The sequence below is a fragment of the Myotis daubentonii genome, chromosome 18 (assembly GCF_963259705.1).
Source record: "Myotis daubentonii chromosome 18, mMyoDau2.1, whole genome shotgun sequence".
Lineage (NCBI taxonomy): Eukaryota > Metazoa > Chordata > Mammalia > Chiroptera > Vespertilionidae > Myotis > Myotis daubentonii.
In genome coordinates, this window is record NC_081857.1 from 16,355,133 (window position 1) to 16,376,842 (window position 21,710).

A 21,710-nucleotide genomic window follows, 5' to 3' on the forward strand; every position below is an offset into this window, starting at 1 on the left:
ATAAATTGCACTGTTATGAACATAGGGATGCATATATCCTTTCTGATTGGTGTTTCTAGTTTCTTGGGATCTATTCCTAGAAGTGGGATCACTGGGTCAAATGTGAGTTCCATTTAAAGCTTTTTTTTTTTTAATTGATTTTTTAGAGAGAGTAGAAGGGTGAGGAAGGGAGGGGGAGGGGGAGGGAGGGAACGACAGAGAGAGAAAGAGAAATCAATTGGAGATTGAACCCACAAACTGGGCATATGCCCTGACCGAGAATTGAACCAGCAGTCTTTGGGAGCACAGGACTCTCAACCCACTAAGCCACACTGGCCAGGGGTAAAGCTTTTTTTTTTTTTTTTTAAGAACCTTTTCTAGCTCCAAAGTGCTTAGACACTTTAATACTCTTTCACTGTGACATTAAACACATATTTGAAAAGGGGAATGGAGGAAAACAGAATTTTCCACACAGCAAGGATACCAGGGCTCCTCTCTGCTCTCTCCTCTAGACTTCAAAGGTGCCAGGCGCTGTAACATGCGTAGTTTTCATATGCAGGGAACATCATTTCTGTTATAGCTTATAGAGGCTCAGTGACCAAGCTGCCCATTTGGAAACAATTTGAGATGAAAGAGACAGAACAGCAGCAGGACGTCCTGACATGAAATTCAAACCCCGGTGAGTTAAAACCACCTTCTAGCACCTTTCCTTCCCGAAAGCAATTGCAGAAAATCCTCTCAATCAAAAAAAATTCTGAAGATCCATATAAAATGGCATTACTTTAAGTCACATTGCTCTTTGCAGCTCATAAAACATTTCCAGGCACGTTCTTATTTTGATCCTCTCAAAAATGTAGGAGGAACCTGAATGTTAGGCAGGTTAAGCTGTTTCCTTGAATCCCACGTTGTTCTTTTTATTGTCATATGGGTATTGGATGTCTTCTAAGGGCCAGGCTCTGTGCTCTTCACGGATGGAGCCTTGTCTTCCTATTTGAGTCTGTGCTTCCTCTCTCTGCCCCTGCTGGCCTGTGTCGTTCACACCTGGACACCAGGACTTAATTCATCTCTGGTTTCTCCTTGAATGAATGCGTATATATTTTTTATAGATTTTAGAGAGGAAGGAAGAGGGAGAGATAGAAACGTCAATGATGAGAGAGAATCATTGATTGGCTGCCTCCTGCACGCCCCCCACTGGGGATTGAGCATGAAACCCTCGGCATATGCCCTGACCAGGAATAGAACCATGACCTCTTCGTTCATAGGTTGAAGCTCAACCACTGAGCCATGCTGGCCAGGCTGAATGAACTGAACGCAGTTTTTACCATCTCTTTTGCTTCCCCTTTCCCCAAAAGGCAATTCAACAAACTAATGCATTATTTTTTAAATTTTAACAAATAAATTGATTCAGCTGACTTGTGCCTGAATCGCCTCCTGTTACGGGCTCTGAGATGTTTTTATTACAGTGCTTTGGAATTTGCACAAGAACTACATATATTCTTTTGTAGGTATCAATCCTATCTAATAAAAGAGAAAAATGGTAATTGGCGTACGACGATACCTTTTTCATTGGCTAATCAGGGCTATATGCAAATTAACTGCCAACTATGATTGGCAGTTAACTGCCAACTATGATTGGCAGTTAACTGCCAACAAGATGGCGGTTAATTTGCATATGTAGGCACAATGCAGGGAGGCGAAAGGGAAAGCAGGAAGAAGCCCCCTGCCACTGACAGTGATCGGAAACCCAGGGGGGAGCTAAGAGCTGGGGGGCAGGGCAAAGGCGGCCCTGGGGCCGCCTTTGCCCTGCCCCCCAGCCATGATCGGAGAATCAGGCGCCTTTGCCGCCCTGGCCAGGGATAGCAGGAAGTAGGGGTGGAGCCAGCGATGGGAGCTGGGCACTGTTGAAGCTGGCAGTCCCGGGAGCTAGGGGTCCCTTGCCTGGGCCTAAAGCGGAGCCCACGATCGCGGGGCCGCTGCAGCTGCGGGTCCCCGCTGCCCAGGCCGGACGCCTAGGCCAGAGGCGTTAGGCCTGGGCAGGGGCAGAGCCTGCAACCACGGGGAGCTGGGGTCCCCTGCCCAGGCCTGACACCTCTGCCGGAGGCCTCAGGCCTGGTCAAGGGGCCGATCCGGTGATTGGTGATCGGAGGGTGATTAGGGTCAACTCCTCTGGCTGAGGCATCAGGCTTGGGTGGGGGGCGGAGCCGGGGATTGGGGGGATATGATGGTCCCCTTGCCCAGGCCTGAAGCCTGGGTCAGAGGCGTCAGGCTTGGGCGGGGGGTGGAGCAAGCGATCAGAGGGAGATGGGGGTCCCCTGCCCAGGCATGATTCCTGGGCCAGAGGCCTCAGGCCTGGGCGGGGGCCAGAGCCAGTGATCAGGGGGAGATGGGGGTCCCCTGTCCAAGCCTGACACCTCTGGCAGAGGCGTCAGGCCTAGGCAAGGGGCCGATCCTGCGATTGGAGGGTGATGGGGGTCAACGCCTGAGGGCTCCCAGTATGTGAGAGGGGGCAGCCTGGGCTGAGGGACACTCCCCTCCCCACACACACCCAGTGCACGAATTTCGTGCACCGGGCCCCTAGTTATTACATAATAAGCTGTAAAAAGAACACTAGGATTTGGTCCTTTTGTGGGTTTGTAATATTTTTTAATATTATGCTAGAACTAAGATGAATTTGCCATCTTAGTCTTCAGACCTTCGTACAAGGTTGGTTTCCATGCCTCTAGTAGGGCAGCATCAGAGTATAACCCCTTTCCTTTTTCTTAAACATATCCGTTCTCCAGAACCTTGCTCTGTGCAAAGTTAAGTCAGCCAGGTTTGGAAACAGCATTTATGATGCAGCTATTCTAGGAGGCCCCTGCCTGCTGTTTCTGTGGGATAAGCCAATTGCACACTATCTGTCAGAAGGTTCTTTTAAAAAATGCTGAGAAATGTCTTAAATTTCTTTGGAAAGATTCGGGGCTCAGTGTTATAGTTTGGCAGCAACTGGTCTTCAGAAGGACTCAGAATTGGGGAGAACCTGGGACAGCACAGTTGCCTGTTTTAGAACTTGAGATAGAGAATTACAAAGGACATTTCTATTTATTTTTGTGTTTTAGGCTTACCTCGTTTGCCTTTAGGTTAATATCCCCTTTATTTTTCTTGTCGATATAAAGAAACACAAAATAATCACAATTTTAAGCCACTTCATTTCTGCTTCCCAAGGAGGCAATTGGTCATTATAAATATCCTTTATATTCCTGGAGTTATTAATGACTTGTCACCCCCCCACACACACACACACCTTTTTTGTGGACCTCAGGTGTAGAGTGGGTAAGGTATTCATATTTCGAAGTTCAAGGCATGCTTTCATCTGGTCTGTGCAAGGCCAATTTGATTTAAGAGAATTTCCCATTACTGATTCCTTAATGCCATTTCTGCTTCTCTCACGGACAGCCCAGCCCCTCTCTAGGCTTGCCTGCATGTGTCTGAGTGTGTGTGAATGCCCTGATCCTCACCAGGGAGCTAGGCAGATCTAGAACAGGGCACCCTGATTGTACTTGATCAGATTCAGATGTTGAGCCCTCCTCCAGGCAGCCTGGTGGCTCCGAGACTTTCTGTAGTCGTGCCTAGAAGCGACCACCCTGCCTCTGGCCCCTTCCCCCTGGACAGCGGCCGGCTCTGGGACCCAGAGCTCTCTGTCCCCTCTCAAGGGACTTGCATGATCAGTCTCTGTACATCACCATCACCTTTCCCACCCACATTCCCAATCCTCTCATCTTTGGATTTCTAGCAAATCTGCGGTAGTTTAGGGGTGCAGTCCTCCAGCAGGGAATTGTCTGAAGTAACTGCCTTTTCAGGGGTTGAACCCACGACCTTGGCCTCATTAGCACGGGCGCTCTACCCAGTCACAAAGCCGCACACCTCACTTTGTGTAACTTCTGCTGACTCTGTTCCTACCACCCTCAGCGGCCTCCTTTTCAATTGCAAAGGCGTTCACACCAACACAATAGAACAGAAGGAAATCAGATCTCTTCAAGACCTCTCTGAAGGACAGAAATCTGCAATTTAGCAGGAAAATAATGCCAAAAAGTCTTGAGGGCGCAGGAAACAACTTATCTTTCTAGTTCACGCGTTTTGCTGAGAATCCAGCTGTGTCTCTCAGATTCTTCTTCAATCGGAAATTTAAAAATAGTGTGGAGCTCCTTGTGCCAATTTATTAGCATAAAATCTGGTGGCTCTTGTACACGAAGGGGAAGGCTTCGATGATTAAATGGAAATATTGTGTGCATATTAATAAAATGGATTAGCTTAGCTTTTACAGGCAGGAGGGCATCGGAAAATTCCTAAGTGCTTATCTTTGGTAAATGTGTAATGCCTAGAAACCAAAATGAATGCTTGCCACGATAGCTGAGACAGCGGTGTGTATCCACGCGTGCACTGTGATGTACAGTGCCCACAGGACTCGTACTGTCCCCTGAGGAGAGAAGAAATAAGGCCAGCTCACGGGGAGAAGGGAATTTCACACCAGGGCTTGATGACATAGGCCTATCCGGGGGGAGGGAGGTGGCGAGGAAGTCTGGCTGACCCATGAGACACAGTTTTTCATCTGAGCCAAATAAAAAAATGTCAAGGATTTGATGTCCTGGCTCTTCAGGGGAGTTAGGTTGCAATCTGTGACAAAAATGGAAAGACCTTGGACTTTTTCACTTCGGTCTGTGAGTAACAGGAAGGACTCTTCAGGGCTGTGGGTCCCGCCCGGGCTCATATTCTGTTGATTCTCCTCACCGGGGTGATGCTGGTATAAGAAACACGTGCCTTATGCCCCCTGCAAAATCTCTTCTCCAGTCAGTCACACAAATATGTAGCAGAGTTGTCACCGCAGAACCAGCTCAGAATGGCCCTATCCTGTTTGAGCTTTTCAGAGACAACAGAGCAAAACCGTTAAGTCATGTGGTGGAAGCATGGGTAGAGGAGGGAACTTTGACCTCCAGCTGTTCCCGGCTGGAACCAAAGTCCACCCCCACCCCCCAGACCCCACAGAACTAAAGGACCGGGACATAACCGGAACTTGAACACCGGAACCCTTTCAGAAGCCAAGGGTCCCTTGTCCAGGCAGATCTGGTGCTGACGCCCCTTTACCATAAATGGCCGAGTTCCAAGTTCCTCCAACTAAAACTTGTCCTGCCAGCCTGTTCCCCCAGCCCCTTAAAAACCCTAAACCTAGTCCAGCGAGCAAGGTGGGTCTGAGGCACCATTATGTCTCTCATCTCAGTGGGTGCCTTCTCCATCAGGAAACCTTTTCTCACCCCAAACCCTGACATTTTGAATTTGCGCCACTCGAAGCATTGGACACAGGAACTTTGGTTCCATACCAGTGACGATGCTGTTCACAGTGATGGCCTCAGATGTTCCCAACACCTCCCCAGTAAGACATTGAATTACGAGCAAATGGTAAACTCCCTGAGAGTAGGGATTCTGTTGTGTGAATGTATGCAACCAGTAATTTTCTTTATGGAGCACTTGCTGGGTTCTAAATCCCTGGGAGACAGCTGTGAAGAAAAGGCACAAAAATCTGAAACACTACAGAGCGAATGTCCAGTGCCTTGAACTGTGTGTGTTTTCAGCAGATGCTGTGTTGAAGGCACTAAGATTTGGGGTTGAGTCTTTTCCTTTATTTCATTAAAAACTGGTAATCCATGCATGTCATAAAGAAAATTCTGTCAACCAAAATGGTTCACCGCACACTCTAGTTCATGACTTATGCAAACTAAGGGAGACCTTTGATCGGATAATATTAGATCTGATGCAATTGTAACAGCCCTACATTGTGTTCAAGGACCAACAGCTTTGGCTGGCCGGTTTTTGGAAGTTAATGAAATGTAGTCTACTCATACATCTGAGAAAATACTTCTAAGTGTCACTCTTAAAAACCTTTAGGGAGCCCTAGCTGGTTTGGTTCAGTAGATAAAGCGTCAGCCTGCGGACTGAAGGGTCCCGAGTTCGATTTCCGTCAAGGGCACATGCCTGGGTTGCGGGCTCGATCCCCAGTAGGGGGCATGCAGGAGGCAGCTGATCAATAATTCTCTCTCATCATTGATGTTTCTATCTCTCTCTCCCTCTCCCTTCCTCTCTCAAATAAATATATGTGTATTTAAAAAAACACACACACCTTTAGGGTTTGTTTTTTTTTTTCCATCTGATAAACTCTCAGGCTCACAAGATAGTAGGAATTTAGAAACGATCTACTTATTTCACTCAATATTTCATTGACTTGGGCATATACTTGGGCCTTCTAAGACACCCAGCTACTAAATATTGTCTAGATACAGGGAAGGGAGAAAGAAGCCCACCTCCACCTCCTCTTCCTGTGCATCTCCAGAGAATGGCCCTGCGGGCACTGCCTGATGGGAGCTTCAGGACTGGGCATCAGGAGTGAAGTGAGTCCAACTTCCTCTGCAGTGTCAGTGTCAGTGTAACTCACAGTCCCAACTTGCATGCACACGCACACGTGCGCACACACACCCATATCTTTGGTAAATGTGTAATGCCTGTTCTCCCCTCTGTCCTTCTTTGCCTGGATGTCTCTCAGGTTCTGGGAAGTCTGTCCTGGCTTCTGCAGCCAGGATCAGCTCCCTTCGCCTTTGCTCCATTGCACCTTCCACACTTCCTTCCCCACACCTCAAGGAGTACAGGAACCGGTCTTACCTCATCTTTGTAGCCCCGGCACTTAGCCTGAGGCCTAGCACGCTCTTACCTCGGTAAATACTGATTAAGTGAATAGTCTCATTTTTGTAACTTCTCTCACTAGTGGCTCTTCGGGCAGGGTTCACCACCAGCCTCAGTATACAACTCTGTTCATTTTGGAAATGAATCCTTGCCAATACTTGCAGAACCCTTCACTGGTTCCCATCTTCTTTAGGACAAAATCTTGACTGCACAGGTCCTCCCCATGAAGTGCCCGCCCCATCCTATCCAGCGTTACCTCTCCCTGCTCTTTTACTTAGACCCTAAACACAATCTGGGTAGTCTTTCTTCATTCCTTTTTCTATATCCGTGTTCTTCTTCATTCCTCCTCTGCCCATGTGTAACCTGGAAGGCCCTGTCCAGGTAAGGCCTTAGACCCTAAGTCTGTTCATTCTCAACGGAGATCCAACTCAACGTACATGTCTATTTTGAAGCTCCCTTTTAAATATTCCAGCCCACACATCTCTTAATTGTATTCATATATATTTATATATATTACCACTTTTCATTATTCTCTTTATATTGATTGACTACTCTACTGTCCCAGCACTGTGCTCTAACCGTGGGGATTCTAAGATGATCAGGACAGCGTTCTCTGTAGGTGCCCTCACTTCTGTGTCTTTAACGAGCTTGGTCCCAGGAGTAGCTTCCTGCTCTCAGTTCAGTGTCGTGTGAATCATCTTGCCTGATGTTTATATTAATCACTGTCATGAAGGTAGGACTTATTTCCTCAAAAAGCTCCATTTTTATAAAAATAACCATTCCTCCAGAGCCTGAAACACTACCTTACACATAGAAAATAATACTTTCTGAAGAAATTATTTGGCTAAGGTAGTTAACGTACTTCTTCCCTGCTTCATGGACAAGGTTTTATAGTATTAAAAGGGTCCCTTTATTTAGAAATCAGTAAGGATTGAAAGAAAAAAGTCTGCTTTTTCGCAACGGGTTTGCAGCCAGAACACGGGGGTCGTGAAAGACTCATTTCAACACCGTCATTATCGCAGACCTAGATTCCGGCAATTCTGCCACTAATGGCATCAGATCTATAGATGTTGGGGGATCGACAAAAGAACCATGGAAAAATTTGACAAGGAGGAGGCTGCTGAGATGGGGAAGGGCTGCCTGGGTCTTAGGTAAACTGAAGGTTGAACGTGAGCGTGGTATCACATTGATGGCTCCCTGTGGAAAATCGAGACCAGGAGGTATTGTATGACTATCATTGATGCCCCAGGTCACAGAGACTTCATCAAAACCATGATTACAGGCTCCTCTCAGGCTGCCTGTGCCATCCTGATTGTTGCTGCAGGTGCTGGTGAACTTGAAGCAGGCATCTCCAAGAATCGGGCACACCCATGAGCAGGCCCTTCTGGCTTACACACTGAGTGTGAAACAGCTGTTGTTGGTGTCCACCAAGTAGGTTTCACTGAGCCGCCCATAGGCAGAAAGGATATGAGGAAATTGTTCAAGAAGTCAGCATCCACATGAAGAAAATTGGCTACACCCCAGACACAGTAGCATTTGTCCTAATTTCTGGTTGGAATGGCGACAACATGCTGGAGCCAAGTGCTAACATGCCTTGGTTCAAGGCATGGAAAGTCACCCGTAAAGACGGCAATGCCAGTGGGACCCACTGCTTGAAGCTCTGGATTGCATCCTGCCACCAACTGCATCTGCCCCTCCAGGATGGCTACCACATGGGTGGCATGGGTACGGGCTCTGTGGGCCGAGTGGAGACTGGTGTGCTCAGTGGTGGTCGCTTTGCTGCAGTCAGCGTTACAACTGAAGTGAAGTCCGATGATGTGCACCATGAAACTCTGAGTGGAGCTCTTCCTAGGGACAGTGTGGGCTTCTGTGTCAAGAACGTGTCTGTCAAAGATGTTGGTCATGGCGATGTGGCTCATGAAAGCTAAAATGACCCACCAGCGGAAGCACCTGACTTCACAGCTCAGGTGATTATCCTGAGCCATCCAGGCCAGATCCGTGCCGGATACACACCGGTGTGAATTATCACACAGCTCGCCTCACTTAAAAATGTACTGAGCTGAAGGAGAGGAGTGATCGTCATTCTGGGGAAAAGCTGGAAGATGGCCCTAAGTTTTTAAAACCTGGTGATATTGCCATCATCATCGATACGGCTCCTGGCCAGCCCGTGTGTGGTGAGAACTTCTCTGACTACCCTCCTCTGGGCCGTTCTGCTGTTCGTGACATGAGACACACAGTTGCTGTGGGTGTCATCCAAGCAGTAGACAGGCAGGCAGCTGGAGCTGGCAAAGCTACGAAGTCTGCCCAGAAAGCTCAGAAGGCTAAATGAGTGAACATTATCCCCAATACCTGCCACCCCCCTCTTAATCAGTGGTGGAAGAATGGTCTCAGAACTGTTTGTCTCAACTGGCCATTTAAGTTTAATAGTAAGAGACTGGTTAATGAATACAATGCATCATAAAACCTTCAGAAGGAAAGAACAGTGTTTTGTGGATAATATGGTGGGGGGTTTTTTGTTTGTTTTTTTTGTGTGTGTGTGGCAGTTTTTTAAGTTATTTGTTTTTAAAATCAGTACTTTTTAAAAAAGTTTATTGATTTTAGAGAGAGAGGAAGGGAGAGAGATGAAGAGATAGAAACATCAATGAGAAACATCAGTCGGCTGCCTCCTGCACTCCCCCTATTGGGGATGGAGCCCGAACCCTGCCTGGCATGTGCCTTGACCAGGAATCGAACCATTTGTGACCTCATGGTTCATAGGTCAACACTCAACCACTAAGCCATGCTGGCTGGGCTAAAATCAGCACATTTTAATGGAAACAACTTGACCAAGAATCTGTCACATACTTTTGAAACCCATTAAAACCAAGTTTCATGAGGAGGAAAAAAAGAAAGAAAAATGTCTGATACAACTATTTAAACAATATCTGGTAAGTTTGAGTTCTCAGGGTAAAATCCACAATTAGGGTAGTTCACCTACACAAATTGACAATTCGATTAATGATTGTTTAGCTATAGAAAAGTAAAGCTAAGAGGATGAGAGGGTGACACCTCTTAAAATTCTTCTGCCAGCAATTGAAAAGGTACATTTTCTTGTAAGATTCAGGACAGATCACCTATTTGTTGGGCAAGGAGTTAATACTCAGGTTTGGCTGCAGGAAGCCTGACTGTATTCTGGGAACTCACACTTAGCATTAGGTCATAAAGGTATTTTCACACGTTTTATTTTTCCTACTCTGTGGCCTGAATGTTGAAGTGAGGAATACAGTGAGGAGCATTTTGAGTTTTTAAATAGTTAAATTTATGTGACTTTGGTTTTGTCCTTTCCCTTCGTATGTAAACACCTGGGTGTTATGGAAGTAAGGGCAAAGGTGTTCATAGGGGAATCTAATATTATCGGTGTTCCAAAATATTAATGATAACCTCTGCCACCATTAGAAGAAATGGTGGCAGTTACTTATTGTCGGTTCCTTTATGAGAGAAGTGAGATAAAACGAAAGGCATTCATTGTTTCTCTCCTTTTGACTTCAGTAGGCGACAGAAGTAGAAGATAAACTAGCAAAAAAGTGTCATTCTGATCTCCCACAAAGGTTAATGAAGAAAGTGTTCCCAGAGGTAGATGTTAAGTATTAAAGTGCACATCCGATCTTGGGGCAGGCTTGAGCTGTTGGGGTTTTACAGGGTCTACAGGATGGGGCTGGACGACGTGCCGTCCAGTGGCTGGAAAGAGTCATTGAGTGTTCACTGTGGGCTCTACATTTTTCTCCTCTATTCATGAACTATTCTTTCTAAGGCAAAGGTAAATTCCATGTCAGCCAAAGCCTGCATTAAAACAAATCCTAAATCAGTGTCATTTTTTTTTTTTTTCATTTCTGAGCTTGGCTAGAGTCACATTTATAACACTTTTTAGCTTGATTGAGGAATAATTGACAAATACTGCTCCTATTTAGAGGGTACGACAATATCCACTGTGGAATGAGGACTAAGATCAAGATCATTAACACATCACCGCACAGAGTTAACTTTCTTGTCTGTGCGGCGAGAATGCATAAGCTCTACCCTCAGCACCTTTCAAGTAACAATACTTTATTATCAACCATAGTCACCACTCTGTACATTAAATCCTCAGAATTTATCACTGAAAATGTGTGCCCTTTGACCTACATCCCCCCCATCCCCTGCAGTGTCATCATTTTGTAGCAAGGCCAACCATTCATTGCCCTGACCACCAAAGCCAGCTTTCTCCTTGTAAATCCACTTCCTATTCCTATAGTTGGGGAAACCTATTAGTTGCTCCCTCGCTGCCCTAAATATTGCCTGCCTCCCCCAGGGGCCCCAGGCTCCAACTTTTAACAAGCCTCAGAACAAAGCCCCATGCGAAGGGGAGGTTCAGCAGGGCTCTGGGAAGAAGCTCCCCCCTGCCCGTGGGCCCCGGTTCCGGCTCCATTGTGGATTAAAGTGACAGGGAGCATCTTTTACTGTCACACAAAAACCCAGAGCCTTCGTATTATCCTTGGTCCCCCGACTAGGGTTATAATAGGGTTTCGCCACAATTCCTCCAATTTTTGTTTCTCTCAAATAAAAATTTGCTGGTGCAACCACTCTCGCTGGGTGGGAGGCTAACTTTGTTTCTGATTTGTCTTATTTCAACCCACGGTGAAGTTATATTGCGCCGCTGGGCTTTTTTCCTTTTCTCTTTTCCGTCCGGCCGGGGCTGTCTCTGTTCCACAGAGCACACTTGTCACTTCTTCTGTCACCGTTAGTTAAAAGTAATTGTTATTGCAAACCCCCCTCCATGCCAGGATCGTTTTCTTTCATGGTGAAACCCACCAAGCATTCATTTTAGTCGCGGATACTAGGGAGCTTACAGGATCAAACCCTTTTTATTCTAGACCTACCGCACCCGCGGCAACGCGTTAACTAGCAGGAGTTGTTAATTACATCTCTAATTACATCTTCGTGGCTTCCGAATCTTAAAAGCAAGAAAATTAATCACTGCGTGTGTCTCCTCCAGTAAAAAATGACAGGAGCGTATCTTCTAAGTTCTGTTCCCGTCGCTTATAATCAAATACTTGCATTTTCCTCTAGCCTTCCTTTCCTCCCTTTGTGGATGGAGCCATTCCTTAAGTTCAAAGAGCCCTTCCCATCACAGCAGGGTGAATGTTTGCCCATAAAACAAAGGCTTTACAAACATAAATCCTGTAAATATAAGTCTGGGTGAGATCATCCTGAAGATATTTCAGTCGTTGATATCACTTAGGAGAGAAAAAAAAAAAAGAGTGAAGGCTAATTAAAAGTAGAGTCTTAGGACATGCCAACTTGTATTTTCTCACTTAATTTTCATAATAAACCTATGAGGAGAAACTATATCTCTATAGTGCAGGAAACAGATTCAGAAAGGATCAGTAATTTTCCCAAAAGCACATAGCCCCTCTCAAGCATCAGAAAGAAAAAAGGATTTGTGATAGAGAAGTGGGAAAAGTAACTCACCATAATCATCCTCAGTTGCTAGTGAGTATCAGGGGGCAGTGGACAGAAAGCTGAGGCTATCTTCTTAAAAACTCACTCCAGCCTGACTGGCGTGGCTCCGTGGTTGAGCATTGACCTGTAAACCGGAAGATCACAGTTCGATTCCTGGTCAGGGCACATGCCCTGATTGTGGGCTCAATCCCCAGTGTAGGTCGTGCAGGAGGCAGCCAATCACTGATTCTCTCTCATCATTGATGTTTTTCTGTGTGTGTGTGTGTGTGTGTGTGTGTGTCCCCACCCTTCCTCTCTGAAATCAATAAAAATAAAAATAAACTCTCTCCTGGCTTCTGGAATATTTTCTTGCCATAGTTAGAAAATGTGGCATCTGCACACTCTATTCTTACCTAAACATTCATTACCAAGGGAGCTAAACTACCTGATACAGGACTACACCCAATATGTGTCAGACCTAGACATCCGGAAGCACATTAGAATCTCTGGGAGAGGGGGCGAGGGACTTTCTAAAGATCCCAACTCAGACCAATGAAATGAGAATTTCTGGGCCCTATCCCAGGCCCAGCAAGGCCAAGTGAGACACTCCAGGAGGTGATTAGAGACTCACCCTTCACTTTCTTTGAGTTCCATTCCTTTTGGGTTATTTTATATTTCAGTTCATTCCTCCAAGTGCCCTTTAGGAACCTTTCTTTGAGGGGAATTTTGTTTTCTTTGTTTTGCAGCCTTTCCCCCAAACCTCCTGGACAGTTCCGATCAGGTTGCGTGGCAAATGAAAGATTTACGGCTGCATCTTCTGTAGGCGCAGAGTTTATTCTCAAGGCCTCATGTATTCCTCCAGTGAAAACGAATATCCCATATGAAGTTTCTCTCTGGCTCAACTTCTCCGTCAGCAATAGGCAAACACAGGCTCTCTTCCTCTCTTTCCCTTTCTCTCCCCAGCACATGAACACACACAATGTGGGTACCAGCTCAGCAAATTTTAGTCTGAGTTCCAACCACTGGGCTTATGAAAAGTTGACATCTCCCCCTAGTTAATGGAAAGAACCGAAGCACACATTGGGATAATTTCAACAGAGCTCCCTCTGTCAGCCCACCCCTCTTCATCTAGAATCGCTCAGACCAGAGTAGACCAAAGCAGATTCTTTTGCTTTTCGCTATCAGTAACTGGTTCCCTTTTCTCCTCCTGTACCGGGAAGGCAGGCTGGCTCAGGAGGACCTGTGTTGAGAACTTGCACATAGAACCTGGTGCTGGACTCCATGAGCATTCATACAGTGAAGCCGGCCTGACAGCTACAGTGTTCTACCACCCGGTTCACAGAGCACATGATGCAGAGCGGACTGGACCAGTGACCCTCCGAGGAGCACTTAGATGTGCCACACCCAAGGACCGGGAGGGACCTTCTTTACACAGACTAAATACAACACCAGTCCTTATTTTATTCCACCCCATGTCAAGTGAAATCAATTCCCACGTCCTACTTGGTTGAGGGATCCTCTTTGTGGAAGTGTTCCCTCCCCAAGTCTCATTTCGAAAAAATGATACTGAATCCTTCCCTTCGCATCTTTGAAGTAACATTAATGGGATGCCATGGGAGCTGGGACAGAATGCAAACCTCAGAGGAAAGAATGCCTTTACTTACGCTTTGTTACCACTGTTAGCTTGTCCCAGCACATAGATTGCTTTTGCTTCATGTAGAATATGCTCCTGGATACTCGTCCCAATGCTCAAGGAAGGGTATTCATGCACGACAAAGACAAAATGTGCACGTTGATGTGTGAATTCTGCTACCTACTTGGGAGTGACCACGTTGGGTTGGATATTTCACCTCTGGGATCCTCATTGTCTTCATTTGAAAAATGAGAATCTTCGTAGAGCTGGTGGAATTACTAAGGTAGATCAGCCATTTTCAAACTTTTTGGTCCTACAACCCCTCAATTGAGAACACCATGGGTTATATTTACCACGGTTTACCACATTTGAAATTAAAACTGAGAAAATTATATCTATTCATCAGATAACAACCAATACTGTTAACATTTTTTTTTAAATGAGAACTATTTTCCAACATAAAAGAATTAGTGAGAATAATGATATTGTTTTACAGTTTTGCAAATCTCTTCAGTGTCTGGATTTCCAGAAGACAGCTGGATTCCCAAATATGCTTCTGAATTCGGTCTGGGGTACTGTGTCGTCCAGGCTGAGGTGCGTGGAGAAAATCCGGCCTCAATTAGATATGTAGCTGGAAAGGGAGGGGTATTTCAATAGCCTTACCAGTTAATTGAGGATATTCTTGGATTCAACACTAAAACTCGGTTTGTGGTATTGCCTTAAAGGTTAGTGGTAATGGGCAGCCGGAAGCACGTGTGTGAACCTTATGTGCTCCATTACATTTCAAATCCCTTGGTCTGTTCGTACTTTGAATGACTCTTTTAGCCAAGCATAATTTTTAAAAGCAGCATACACTCATCATTTAGAAAATATCGGTTCACTAAATTAGACCTTCTAAAAGTTGACTCATTTCATAAAACCATAGCACAACGATTAGTTGTTCATCTCATGAAGTGAGAGAATATCAAGCTCAGGGTGGCAGATACATGTTTTCCAAAATTCTAGTTTTTGCTTGAAAGCCCAATTTTTATCATTGGCAACAAATATTGCCTCTTGTTTTCATCAAAAGGGGCAGGCTCACTTCATTCATGTAAATAACATCTGCCAGATACTCAAGTTTGAGCAGCCACCGCTTGTCTAAAGCTGTTCTTTCAAGTAAAAAGGGCATTCGAAGGAAAACATGGCCAGTTGGGTTTACAACTCCAGCGATCCCCAGTGCTTTTCCTCGAAGCAGCCATCCTACGTGCAGCAGAAATATGCATCCTTCTCCTTTCATCGCAGTAGTCGACGAGTCGAGACGTAATAGAATTAATATTGTTGCTCCTTCATCAGGGACACCCTTAAGCGGAACTGGCTTCCCCCCCTTTACTCTGAACGTGTGGAAATGGAGGATCAAATGACCTTGGGACAGTTTGGTGCCACTGATTTGATTTAATACCAAGACCCCGGGAAGTTTTAGCCTCCAGGCACCTTGACAGCTTACACCTTCTGCAATGTAAATGTCAAGACAAGTGGTAGTATTCTGAGGATGGTGTTGGCCTCACCCGCTCCCAGCAGTCTTCAGACTGCAACGTGCGAACCACTGGGGTCCAGCAGAAACGATGTAATGTATTGCCAGCCCTGAGAAGTTAGCTTTCTCTTCGTTGTTCGTGGCTTGTGGACTTGGTGACTGGCTGGGCTCAGAAGCCTGGCCTTCGGGAGGTTTATAATTTGATAAAATCCCACTGGAATTCCTCCCTAGCTCACCGGAGCCCAGTAGGCTTTTCTCTCCCTTGGTGGTTCCCTTGAAGCTGAAAGCCAGCCTTGTTTCGTGTTAACTTCACTGCTGGCCGCTGTGCGGGAAAACCCCTGTAATCCTTGCTTTTTTTTTGTATGGTGTGGAGCTAATAAAAATATTTTTATGATAATTTCCTAATCTTTTATATCAGGGGGTCTTCCTGCTGATCTGAGAGGCTCTTCGGTGGCCTGTGTATGGGCATTGGGCTCAGAGCCCTTGAAATGTTACAGAATTTCCTGTTGTTTCCTGGGGGTGAGGGAGTAGGGAGAAGGTGGGTTGCTGGGAAGAATGAATAGCTTCAGTCAGACTCTTACTAAAGAGAGTCGGTGACCTCACCCTTGCAAAAGCAAACATGAACAAATGACAGTTTCAGACATTTCTGTGGGCTGGCATCTCCCCACCCATGATGCATTTGCAAACACTTCTTTTTGGAAAGAATTTTGCAAGTCCCCTCCCTGGCTTTGCCCATCTTTGCTGTCCGTCCCCCTGGTATTTCTTCAAGGCCCACATCCCTGGGCCCTTGCTTCCGTGTCACTTGGTGTCCTCTTTCCCTAGCTAAAAAAATGCAAGCCAGCAGGGACCACGCATCTCATTTATTTCATCTTCCAAAATGCAAAGTTAGAGTGTGGAGCCCTTGAGACACAACCTCGAGGGCATTTCAGGCCAGAGGATACACTCAGCTGAATCCGTGGGTTCCCTGGTGATCTGGTGAGATGTGCAAACTCGGAACATTTATTTATGCCTCCGCGGCGCAAGATTTGCTTTTCTCCCACCCGTGCTGCAGGCGGCTCTTGGGAAGCCAAGTGCTGTCATGAAAACAGCAGGACAGCCTGCTTTCTTCCAACAGTAGTGTTCGGCGCCCGTCCTGCATCCCGTGGGAGTTGGGTGGTGACCACCACTGGCTGCCGGGAGGCTTCTGCAGCGCGATTATGCACATTCTGGAACCCCGGCTCCTCGGGCGGGCACAGAGGGGGTGGCGATGAGGTGCTACCCTGGTGGCAGAGAATGCCCCTCGTGGTGCTGGCGTGTCTACAGGCCAGAAAGCTGGCTGCAGTGCCGAGCGTGGGAATCAGACAGTGCGCTTTACAGATAGTGGTCTGATGAAAACCATGTGGGGGGTCCCCAGCTCCAGACCATCTTTTAAGAGTTCTGTCCATGTGGGGTTTAATTCAGTAGCTTCACAGTTTTTTTTTTAAAAGCTTTGGCTCATCTAATGCTCATCAACTGCTTCACACACAGCAGTTGGAAAGCTCCCGTATCCCTGTCCTTCCTGGGAAGCAGATACTACCCCAGTGCACAGGGAGCATTGACCGGTTTAGGAAGAGGCAGGAGAATCGCTCAGGAGCACACTGATGAGGTGGTGTGGGGACCAATCACAGCCAGTCCTGTTCTACTCAAGGATATGTCCCCGCTTGCTGGGTTGCATTATTTTCAAACTTTGCTTTCTGGACATTTGAATTACTGACATGGGCAATCTCATCTCCTGCATCACTGGCGTCTCTTCCTATATAATAAAAGCCTAATATGCAAATCGACCAAATGGTGGAACAACCAGTCGCTATGACGCACACTGACCACCAGAGGGCAGACGCTTAACGCAGGAGCTGCCCCCTGGTGGTCAGTGCGCTCCCACAGGGGGAGCGCTGCTCATCCAGAAGCCAGGCTCACGGCTGGCAAGTATAGGGACGGTGGCGGGAGCCTCTCCTGCCTCCCCAGCAGCGCTAAGGATGTCCAACTGCCAGCGTAGGCCCATTCCCTGCTGTCAGTTGGACATCCCCCTGAGGGCTCCTGCACTGCGAGAGGGCACAGGCCCCGGGCTGAGGGACCCCCCTGAGTGCACGAATTTTGTGCACCGGGCCTAAGGGTAAACAATAAAGCTTTCACTCACACTACAGTTTCCTGTGTACCCCAGTCCTCTGTCTTTAGGATGTCAGACCTCCACAATGGTTTATGTGTGTCCCTCTGCAGCAGGTGAGGAAATCAAGACCTAAAAGCCTTTGAGTTGCCCAAACCACTGAGTAATAGTGCAGGTGATGTGAGCAGCTGTGATGTCCCAAGCCAGGTGCACGAGTCCCAGAGTGTGGCTTCCCGCTCTTTGGAAAGTGCCCTTCACGCTGTCGGGGACGGTAAATGCCGGAGCGTGTGCTATTGGACCCGCTCACTCCTCCTCAAGGACTGAATCTGGTCAAAATCTCCTCTGGGAAAATGCCACTGATCCGTGGGAGAGGAAGGTACGGGGAATCTTGGCTCTGCTTCCCGACCAGATGGCTTGGATTATTGCATGATAAAATGTGCGGCTTCACGTGTCTGTGCCTCTCGCCACTACCGTGCCCTTTCTGTTTTTAAGGAAAGAAGGATTGTCCAAATGTGGAAGATGCAAGCAGGCATTTTACTGCAATGTGGAGTGTCAGGTAGGTGCTGGGCCAACTGGCAGGGAGGGCCTTGTTTCCGTAAAAATCGGGACCCCCAACGTCCTTCTCTGGCTTGTCACGGCTCCCCCAACCCCCTCCTGCAGCCGGAGCTGGAAAGCCTTGTTGTGGTGTAGGATGTGGCTGGATACCCCTGTGTGCTGGCCCAGGACCCAGACAGTAACATTTGGGTGCCATTTATAGGACCAGGAAAAGGGAGCAGGAGGAGACTTGGGAAAGACACAAGGAGAGCCATGTGGGGCACAGGCAGGTGTGTTCCAAGGTTGACAGTTTGCCCCCAAGACCACCAGCAGCAGATGGAACATGCAGAGATGACAGATGCTAAAGTGCTGTCTTTAAAATGTTTGCATCCCTTGGGCTGTAACAGGCCACACCCAGCCTGATTCCAGCTAGACTCAGGTGAGCCCCTGGCATTATGGCCTTTGTGCAGCTGGAGGGTGGCTGCTCCGAACTTGTACTGGGACTGGGGCTGGGCGGGTTCAGGAGGCTGGCTGTGTGCAGACCACGGGCATCTGGTTTGATGGAGAAGTCTCAAGGGACCTGTACCTCAGGAATGGGAAGCTTGAGGAGCTTGGAGAAAGCCTTGCAGGGTGGGTGTTAGCGGGGGAGAGACAGTGAGAAAAACATCGATGTGAGAGAGACACATCCATCGGTTGCCTCCCACACACCCCGATCAGGGCTGGGGATCAAACCTGCAACCAAGGTACATGCCCTTGACTGGAATCAAACCCAAGACCCTTCAGTTCACAGGTCTTGGGGGCTCAATCCACGGAGCCAAACTGGCTAGGGCTCCCCAGGCTATTTTTTAGATGGAAACCTATAAAACACACCCTGGGACATGCTGATGCTCTTAAACAGCAGCTCCAACTGATGGAGTGACTTGTTGTCATTCACATCCCGCCCCCCACCCCCCATCTACTTCTGATTGCCCACGATTTCATTTGTTTCCTTCTCCTCTCCCTGTGCAGCTGGCCTCTGAATGTCCCCAAAGAGCATTATTTAGCCATGGGAGAGGTTGCTAAGCCCTTATGTCATCTGACCGAGGCGCTCCAGCCACAGTGGGCCCTTGCCAGAATGAGGCCCAGGCTGTGCCATTGGCGAGGGCGTGTCACCCTTGGCAGCCGAGGCCACATGCACAGTCCACCTCTCTGCGTCTCCGGGGCAGGCTTCCGGAGGCTGCCCGCCTGTGCGACAGTGAGACTGTACATGGGCCTGAGGTTGAGTTTTCGGGGAATGGGCCTTCTCTTGAAGAGGAGAGACTATATTTTCCCCCAACAATTGTGGATAGAATATTCCGTGGTTAGATGGCTGTGGCGTTGGAGACGTCGGTGAGCCCTGGGGCTTCTATGATGTGACCCAGGCCAGATAAGTTAGCTGTTTCTATATTTAACTTAAACACGTCTAGAAAAAATAACTTATTATATTCTGGGTCTCTAGAGAAGCAGGTAGTAAATCCCATACAGTTCAGGGAATACAACCCGGACTAGCAGGAGGCCGGGATCCCAGCTCTGCAACTTACTAGCTCTGTGAACTTGGCAATTCCAGGGACAGCCCTCCATCTCAGTTTCTTCAAGTGTAAACATGGACAGTAGTGTCCATTGTAGTGAATTGTCCGGGCCAAGTGACAGATATGAAATCTATCTAAACCGACACTGTGTACAGGGGTGAGGGCTTATGAAAAAATAATGTTACAATAATTCAGGCGGGACTGAAGCTCAGGCTTATGCTAAGAATAATGCATACAGCATGCTTTAGATTTAAGGGGCTTGTTTGTTTGTTTTTTAACCTAAGAGAATGGGTGGATTCTGAGACCTTGAGACCACTAATGGTGTGCACCGTGTGAGTGATGCTTATTACAAAATGAGTCTTCACTTCTCTGATTCGCTGTGAACTCAGCATTAATAGAGAACATCGGGAAGTGTGAGGTGCTGAGTCAACTCTGGGTGTCTTAAGCATAAGCTTCCCCCCCCCCCCCCAGCCTCACTAGGTGCCAGGTGGCATTATTTTAATGAATCATTATGGTCCATGTTGGGGTTTTAAGGTGGCTCTGCGAGGTTCCCCTGCCTTCATGACCTAGTCTCCCAGATTTGCAGATTCAGAACTCCATTTGTGAGCACAGAGTGAGGGGTGCCCTCTCTTGTGAGGTTCACATTAACCAAACACACCAACACGAGTGCCTGTTTATTACTGCACCGCAGGCAGCTGACAGTCAATGCATTCTCTTCCTGGAGTCACATTGTACAACTGGTTAAATCCTGAAGAGCTTGCCCGGGGAGCAAGGAACCCCAGGACGGAGGCTGCAGTCCTGTGATTTTAAGTCGTGTTCAAAGGCCTTAGGCCTAGGCAGCTCGCGATCTGTGCAATGTGTGGAGTGTTCCCTGCTGCTTGCCCAGTTCCTGGGCCGTGCACCCTCAGCCTGGGGAGCACTTCTATAGGTCAGTTTTCCTGTGCGTCTGTTAAGAATCTAGGGGCCAGAGGGCCCTTGTCGATGACCACTGATAACACCGCTCCCGGAGCCCCTGGTTTCCAGAGGTGGCAGGCTGGATCCGACCTGAACGTTTCCGTTTTGTTTCATCTGCCTCCTCTGGTTGAAGGCGGAGGCTGACGGCCATGGTTTAGTTCTGAAGAGCTAAGTAGGTGCAGGGCAGAGCGTTACAATGAGACAGAGTGGTCCTAGGGATTTAATAACAGTAAGTGCAAGGGCGTCCTGCGTCCTTAGGGAGGAATCTGAGGCATTGGCTCCGGGTGAAAACGTCCTCAGGATTCCGCCTGCGGGAATGTTTGGATGGGATCCACGTGGAGGCTCTGGTGCAGGAATCCAGGTGGCACAAAACAGGAGCAGGATGAGGAAGGTAATTGAGTGATTCGCCGCCTGAGGAAGCCTCGCCCTCCCTGGGCCTCCCTCACAGGTGGACCCCACCCACCTGCAGGCCTCAGGGGGCCACCACCACACAACAGAGGGTGCGGTTGGAATGAAGGCCATCAGGTTCAGCCCGAGTAGCCAAAACAACGCCCATACTGGTTGAGTGACCTGCCTAATGTCACGCAGTGCATACCAAGGGCTAGAGGAGGCCTGTCGCCGCTTTCCGACACTGTGTGCGGGAATGCTGAGGGCCCCCTAGGGGAAGAGGCACCAGGGGAACGTGTTACAGAAGCAGAAGTGGACTTTCATGGACGGCTGCATTCTCCCCAGACCCTTCTCTGTAACCTCAGCGTGTTAGGATTTTGCTGTATTTTCTACAGTTTGGCTACACCCTGTCCCATTGACTTTCTCCTCCTCCTTCACTTGACTCCGTGTGATCCTGCCCGAGGAAAGATTTTAATTGACGATGCGTGAAAGGGCAATGGGGGAAATACAAAAGAAACAGAAACTGCTTTTAGGTTAGGCCTGTGTTGTAACCTGTGTGTTTTCATGAACGATATTTATTTTTATAAATATGCCTAGAAAGCTCAGTGTATTCTTCTCTCACTCAGGCTCCATTAAACGGCACCCCATTAAATGACATGTTTAAGAGAATCGCTTTAGAAAGTCCATGGTTTTAGAGGAATCATTGAGGAGTAGAACTTTCTAGGGTGTTATTTCTTAACATTAACAAGCAGAACAAAAACTGTTTGTGTGGTGTACACGGAGGTGATGGAGTTATGAGTGCTTTTGAAAGTAGGAAGGGGCATGCCCTGGCCTGGATAAAAATTTTTTAAAAAGCACATGTGAGGAGCATGTGGCTAAGGA

At 47.5% G+C, this 21,710-nt stretch overlaps 1 protein-coding gene across 1 annotated transcript in view; it reads left to right on the forward strand.

Annotated features, from left to right (window-relative positions):
- The window catches only part of SMYD2 (SET and MYND domain containing 2), a 52,543-nt gene that overhangs the window by 4,926 nt on the left and 25,907 nt on the right, over positions 1 to 21,710 (forward strand). Inside the window, exon 2 of the mRNA XM_059674996.1 lies at positions 17,899 to 17,962. Within this exon, the coding sequence (XP_059530979.1) occupies positions 17,899 to 17,962 (64 nt within the window). The remainder of the gene's footprint in view (positions 1 to 17,898; positions 17,963 to 21,710) is intronic.